At 48.8% G+C, this 7,500-nt stretch overlaps 1 protein-coding gene across 1 annotated transcript in view; it reads left to right on the forward strand.

Moving 5' to 3' along the window:
- LOC139394485 (broad substrate specificity ATP-binding cassette transporter ABCG2-like) overlaps positions 1-7,500 on the forward strand; it is a 24,785-nt gene that overhangs the window by 7,109 nt on the left and 10,176 nt on the right. Inside the window, exons 6-8 of the mRNA XM_071142560.1 lie at positions 1-22; positions 2,557-2,655; positions 4,973-5,139. The exon at positions 1-22 is cut by the window's left edge and continues 130 nt beyond it. Coding sequence (XP_070998661.1) covers positions 1-22; positions 2,557-2,655; positions 4,973-5,139 — 288 coding nt within the window. The remainder of the gene's footprint in view (positions 23-2,556; positions 2,656-4,972; positions 5,140-7,500) is intronic.

Genomic DNA, 7,500 nt, shown 5'->3' on the forward strand with positions numbered 1-7,500 from the left:
CTGAGTTACTTCACTGACTTGGGTAAGACATGGAGGGAGGAGAGGGAGCTAGGGAGGGAGGGAGGGAGGAGAGGGAGGGAGGAGAGTTGGTGTACGCTGGAGCTGCTGGGAAGGCCCTGAGTTACTTCACTGACTTGGGTAAGACATGGAGGGAGGAGAGTTTTTCCTAGCCACCGTGCTTCTTCACCTGCATTGCTTGCTGTTTGGGGTTTTAGGCTGGGTTTCTGTACAGCACTTTGAGATATCAGCTGATGTACGAAGGGCTATATAAAATAAATTTGATTGATTGATTGATTGATTGATTGAGAGGGTGCTAGGGAGGGAGGGAGGGAGGAGAGGGAGGGAGGAGAGTTGGTGTACGCTGGAGCTGCCGGGAAGGCCCTGAGCTACTTCACTGACTTGGGTAAGACATGGAGGGAGGGAGGGAGGGAGGGAGGGGGAGGGAGGGAGGAGAGAGAGGGACGGAGGAGAGAGAGGGACGGAGGAGAGAGAGGGACGGAGGAGAGAGAGGGAGGGAGGAGAGTTGGTGTACGCTGGAGCTGCCGGGAAGGCCCTGAGCTACTTCACTGACTTGGGTAAGACATGGAGGGAGGGAGGGAGGGAGGGAGGGGGAGGGAGGGAGGAGGAGAGGGACGGAGGAGAGAGAGGGACGGAGGAGAGAGAGGGAGGGAGGAGAGTTGGTGTACGCTGGAGCTGCCGGGAAGGCCCTGAGCTACTTCACTGACTTGGGTAAGACATGGAGGGAGGGAGGGAGGGAGGGAGGGAGGGAGGGAGGGAGGGAGGAGAGAGAGGGACGGAGGAGAGAGAGGGACGGAGGAGAGAGAGGGAGGGAGGAGAGTTGGTGTACGCTGGAGCTGCCGGGAAGGCCCTGAGTTACTTCACTGACTTGGGTAAGACATGGAGGGAGGGAGGAGAGGGAGGGAGAGAGAGAGAGGGAGGGAGGGAGAGAGAGGGAGGAGAGGGAGGGAGAGAGAGGAAAGGGAGGAGAGGAGAGGGAGGGAGGGATGGAGGGGAGGAGAGTTGGTGTACGCTGGAGCTGCTGGGAAGGCCCTGAGCTACTTCACTGACTTGGGTAAGACATGGAGGGAGGGAGGAGAGGGAGGGAGGGAGGGAGGGAGTAGGGAGGGAGGGAGGGAGGGAGGGAGGGAGGGAGGGAGGGAGGGAGGGAGGGAGGAGAGGTGAGGTACGCTGGAGCTGCCAGCATAGTCCTGGGGTTCTTCACTGACCTGAGTAATAGATGGAGGGTGGGATGGAGTGTTCTATCTCAGACTGTGTGTGTTGTTGTTGTTGTGTTGCAGGTTATCACTGTTGTTGTTGTTGTGTTGCAGGGTATCAATGTTGTTGTTGTGTTGCAGGGTATCACTGTTGTTGTTGTTGTGTTGCAGGGTATCACTGTTGTTGTTGTTGTGTTGCAGGGTATCACTGTTGTTGTTGTTGTGTTGCAGGGTATCACTGTTGTTGTTGTTGTGTTGCAGGGTATCAATGTTGTTGTTGTGTTGCAGGGTATCACTGTTGTTGTTGTTGTGTTGCAGGGTATCACTGTTGTTGTTGTTGTGTTGCAGGGTATCACTGTTGTTGTTGTTGTGTTGCAGGGTATCACTGTTGTTGTTGTGTTGCAGGGTATCACTGTTGTTGTTGTGTTGCAGGGTATCACTGTTGTTGTTGTTGTTGTGTTGCAGGGTATCACTGTTGTTGTTGTTGTGTTGCAGGGTGTCACTGTTGTTGTTGTTGTGTTGCAGGGTATCACTGTTGTTGTTGTTGTGTTGCAGGGTATCACTGTTGTTGTTGTGTTGCAGGGTATCACTGTTGTTGTTGTGTTGCAGGGTATCACTGTTGTTGTTGTTGTTGTTGTGTTGCAGGTTATCACTGTTGTTGTTGTTGTGTTGCAGGGTATCAATGTTGTTGTTGTGTTGCAGGGTATCACTGTTGTTGTTGTTGTGTTGCAGGGTGTCACTGTTGTTGTTGTTGTGTTGCAGGGTGTCACTGTTGTTGTTGTTGTGTTGCAGGGTGTCACTGTTGTTGTTGTTGTGTTGCAGGGTGTCACTGTTGTTGTTGTTGTGTTGCAGGGTATCACTGTTGTTGTTGTTGTGTTGCAGGGTATCACTGTTGTTGTTGTTGTGTTGCAGGGTATCACTGTTGTTGTTGTGTTGCAGTGTTGTTGTTGCAGTGTTGTTGTTGTTGTGTTGCAGGGTATCACTGTTGTTGTTGTTGTGTTGCAGGGTATCACTGTTGTTGTTGTTGTGTTGCAGGGTATCACTGTTGTTGTTGTTGTGTTGCAGTGTTGTTGTTGTTGTGTTGCAGGGTATCACTGTTGTTGTTGTTGTGTTGCAGTGTTGTTGTTGTTGTTGTTGCAGTGTTGTTGTTGTTGTGTTGCAGGGTATCACTGTTGTTGTTGTTGTGTTGCAGGGTATCACTGTTGTTGTTGTTGTGTTGCAGGGTATCACTGTTGTTGTTGTTGTGTTGCAGGGTATCACTGTTGTTGTTGTTGTGTTGCAGGGTATCACTGTTGTTGTTGTTGTGTTGCAGGGTATCACTGTTGTTGTTGTTGTGTTGCAGGGTATCACTGTGAGCCGTTCAACAACCCCTCTGACTTCTTCCTAGACGTCACTAACGGAGAGGCTCAGTCTACTCTGGACATCACTTCATTTAACTATGGTACACACACACACACACACCTCTATACACACACACACACACACACACACACACACATACACACACACACACACACACACACACCTCTATACACACACACACACACACACACACACACACACCTCTATACACACACACATACACACACACACACCTCTATACACACACACACACACACACACACACACACACACACACACCTCTATACACACACACACACACACATACACACACACACACACACACACACACACACACACCTCTATACACACACACACACACACACACACACACACACACACACACACACACACACACACACACACACCTCTATACACACACACACACACACACACACACACACACACCTCTATACACACACACACACACACACACACACACACCTCTATACACACACACACACACACACACACACACACACACACACACACACCTCTATACACACACACACACACCTCTATACACACACACACACCTCTATACACACACACACCACTATACACACACACCTCTATACACACACAAACACACACACACAGACCCTAACCTCTATCGTCCTCTACAGACCCTAACCTCTACAGACCCTAACCCCTACAGACCCTAACCTCTACACACCGTAACCCCTACAGACCCTAACCTCTACAGACCCTAACCCCTACAGACCCTAACCTCTACAGACCCTAACCCCTACAGACCCTAACCTCTACAGACCCTAACCCCTACAGACCCTAACCCCTACAGACCCTAACCTCTACAGACCCTAACCCCTACAGACCCTAACCCCTACAGACCCTAACCTCTACAGACCCCTACAGACCCTAACCCCTACAGACCCTAACCTCTACAGACCCTAACCCCTACAGACCCTAACCTCTACAGACCCTAACCCCTACAGACCCTAACCCCTACAGACCCTAACCTCTACAGACCCCTACAGACCCTAACCCCTACAGACCCTAACCTCTACAGACCCTAACCTCTACAGACCCTAACCCCTACAGACCCTAACCCCTACAGACCCTAACCTCTACAGACCTCTACAGACCCTAACCCCTACAGACCCTAACCCCTACAGACCCTAACCTCTACAGACCCTAACCTCTACAGACCCCTACAGACCCTAACCCCTATAGACCCTAACCCCTACAGACCCTGACCTCTACAGACCCTGACCTCTACAGACCCTGACCTCTACAGACCCTGACCTCTACAGACCCTAACCTCTACAGACCCTGACCTCTACAGACCCTGACCTCTACAGACCCTAACCCCTACAGACCCTAACCCCTACAGACCCTAATCCCTACAGACCCTAACCCCTACAGACCCTAACCCCTACAGACCCTAACCCCTACAGACCCTAACCCCTACAGATCCTAACCCCTACAGACCCTAACCCCTATAGACCCTACTAACCCTAACCTCTACAGACCCCTACAGACCCTAACCTCTACAGACCCTAACCCCTATAGACCCTAACCCCTATAGACCCTAACCCCTACAGACCCTAACCTCAACAGACCCTACAGACCCCTATAGACCCTAACCCCTATAGACCCTAACCCCTGCAGACCCTACAGACCCCTATAGACAATAACCCCTATAGACCCTAACCCCTGTAGACCCTAACCCCTGTAGACCCTAACCTCTACAGACCCTAACCTCTACAGACCCTGACCTCTACAGACCCTAACCTCTACAGACCCTAACCTCTACAGACCCTAACCCCTATGGACCCTAACCCCTAAAGACCCTAACCCCTATAGACCCTAACCCCTATAGACCCTAACCCCTACAGACTCTACAGACCCTAACCTCTATCGACCCTAACCCCTACAGACCCTAACCCCTACAGACTCTACAGACCCTAACCTCTACAGACCCTAACCTCTACACACCGTAACCCCTACAGACCCTAACCTCTACAGACCCTAACCCCTACAGACCCTAACCCCTACAGACCCTAACCTCTACAGACCCTAACCTCTACAGACCCTAACCCCTACAGACCCTAACCTCTACAGACCCTAACCTCTACAGACCCTAACCTCTACAGACCCTAACCTCTACAGACCCTAACCTCTACACACCGTAACCCCTACAGACCCTAACCTCTACAGACCCTAACCCCTACAGACCCTAACCCCTACAGACCCTAACCTCTACAGACCCTAACCTCTACAGACCCTAACCTCTACACACCGTAACCCCTACAGACCCTAACCCCTACAGACCCTAACCTCTACAGACCCTAACCTCTACAGACCCTAACCTCTGCTGAACCTCTCCTCTCTAGATGATAAGGAGAACTGTGACAACAGCAACCTTCTGGCAGTGAGCTACAGACAGTCAACTCAGTACCAGAGGGTGGTGGAGGAGCTGGACCATTTGACCCATGGTCTGGAGGGAGGGGTCGGAGGTCAGGGACAGAAGGCCGACTACGTCACCTCCTTCTGGTACCAGGTCAGCTAATCACTGAGCTCTGTCTGAACCCTCACAGCGAGAGTTCCAGAACTATAGAGTGGAGGATTCTATAACTGTATAGCTGAGAGTTCCAGAACTATAGAGTGGAGGATTCTAGAACTGTATAGCTGAGCGTTCCAGAACTATAGAGTGTAGGATTCTAGAACTGTATAGCTGAGCGTTCCAGAACTATAGAGTGGAGGATTCTAGAACTGTTAGAGTTGAGTGTTCTAGAACTGTTAGAGTTGAGTGTTCTAGAAGTGTTAGAGTTGAGTGTTCTAGAACTGTTAGAGTTGAGTGTTCTAGAAGTGTTAGAGTGGAGGATTTTAGAACTGTTAGAGTTGAGTGTTCTAGAAGTGTTAGAGTGGAGGATTCTAGAACTGTTAGAGTTGAGAGTTATTATGGAGTGTTTGTTTGTGTGCTCTGAGTTTATCATTAAGTTGTAAACTCATGATGAACTTTGGGCAACCTGGCACTGTATGAAAAGTGTTATCTAGATGTGTGGTTCTGTATTATTATATAATGTGTTGAAGAGGAGGATACTGTGTGACTGTGTGTGTGTGTGTTCTCTAGATAAGGATACTGTGTGACTGTGTGTGTGTGTGTTCTCTAGATAAGGATACTGTGTGACTGTGTGTGTGTGTTCTCTAGATGAGGATACTGTGTGACTGTGTGTGTGTGTTCTCTAGATGAGGATACTGTGTGACTGTGTGTGTTCTCTAGATGAGGATACTGTGTGACTGTGTGTGTGTGTTCTCTAGATGAGGATACTGTGTGACTGTGTGTGTGTTCTCTAGATAAGGATACTGTGTGTGTGTTCTCTAGATGAGGAGACTGTGTGTGTGTGTGTGTGTGTTCTCTAGATGAGGAGACTGTGTGTGTGTGTGTGTTCTCTAGATGAGGATACTGTGTGTGTGTTCTCTAGATGAGGAGACTGTGTGTGTGTTCTCAAGATGAGGAGACTGTGTGTGTGTGTTCTCTAGATGAGGATACTGTGTGTGTGTTCTCTAGATGAGGAGACTGTGTGTGTGTTCTCTAGATGAGGATACTGTGTGTGTGTGTTCTCTAGATGAGGATACTGTGTGTGTGTGTGTGTGTGTGTTCTCTAGATGAGGATACTGTGTGTGTGTGTTCTCTAGATGAGGATACTGTGTGTGTGTGTGTGTTCTCTAGATGAGGATACTGTGTGTGTGTGTTCTCTAGATGAGGATACTGTGTGTGTGTGTTCTCTAGATGAGGATACTGTGTGTGTGTGTGTGTTCTCTAGATGAGGATACTGTGTGTGTGTGTTCTCTAGGTGAGGATACTGTGTGTGTGTGTGTGTTCTCTAGATGAGGATACTGTGTGTGTGTTCTCTAAATGAGGATACTGTGTGACTGTGTGTGTGTTCTCTAGATGAGGATACTGTGTGACTGTGTGTGTGTTCTCTAGATAAGGATACTGTGTGTGTGTGTGTGTGTGTTCTCTAGATGAGGATACTGTGTGACTGTGTGTGTGTGTTCTCTAGATGAGGATACTGTGTGTGTGTGTGTTCTCTAGATGAGGATACTGTGTGTGTGTGTGTGTTCTCTAGATGAGGATACTATGTGTGTGTTCTCTAGATGAGGATACTGTGTGTGTGTGTGTGTTCTCTAGATGAGGATACTATGTGACTGTGTGTGTGTTCTCTAGATGAGGATACTGTGTGTGTGTTCTCTAGATGAGGATACTGTGTGACTGTGTGTGTGTTCTCTAGATGAGGATAGTGGGTGTGTGTTCTCTAGATGAGGATACTGTGTGACTGTGTGTGTGTTCTCTAGATGAGGATACTGTGTGTGTGTGTGTGTTCTCTAGATGAGGATACTGTGTGACTGTGTGTGTGTTCTCTAGATGAGGATACTGTGTGTGTGTTCTCTAGATGAGGATACTGTGTGTGTGTGTGTGTGTGTGTTCTCTAGATGAGGATACTGTGTGTGTGTGTTCTCTAGATGAGGATACTGTGTGTGTGTTCTCTAGATGAGGAGACTGTGTGTGTGTGTTCTCTAGATGAGGATACTGTGTGTGTGTGTTCTCTAGATGAGGATACTGTGTGTGTGTGTGTGTTCTCTAGATGAGGATACTGTGTGTGTTCTCTAGATGAGGATACTGTGTGTGTGTGTGTGTTCTCTAGATGAGGATACTGTGTGTGTGTTCTCTAGATGAGGATACTGTGTGTGTGTGTGTTCTCTAGATGAGGATACTGTGTGTGTGTGTTCTCTAGATGAGGATACTGTGTGTGTGTTCTCTAGATGAGGAGACTGTGTGTGTGTGTTCTCTAGATGAGGATACTGTGTGTGTGTGTTCTCTAGATGAGGATACTGTGTGTGTGTGTTCTCTAGATGA

This window comes from Oncorhynchus clarkii, unplaced genomic scaffold (genome assembly GCF_045791955.1).
Source record: "Oncorhynchus clarkii lewisi isolate Uvic-CL-2024 unplaced genomic scaffold, UVic_Ocla_1.0 unplaced_contig_468_pilon_pilon, whole genome shotgun sequence".
Taxonomy (NCBI): domain Eukaryota; kingdom Metazoa; phylum Chordata; class Actinopteri; order Salmoniformes; family Salmonidae; genus Oncorhynchus; species Oncorhynchus clarkii.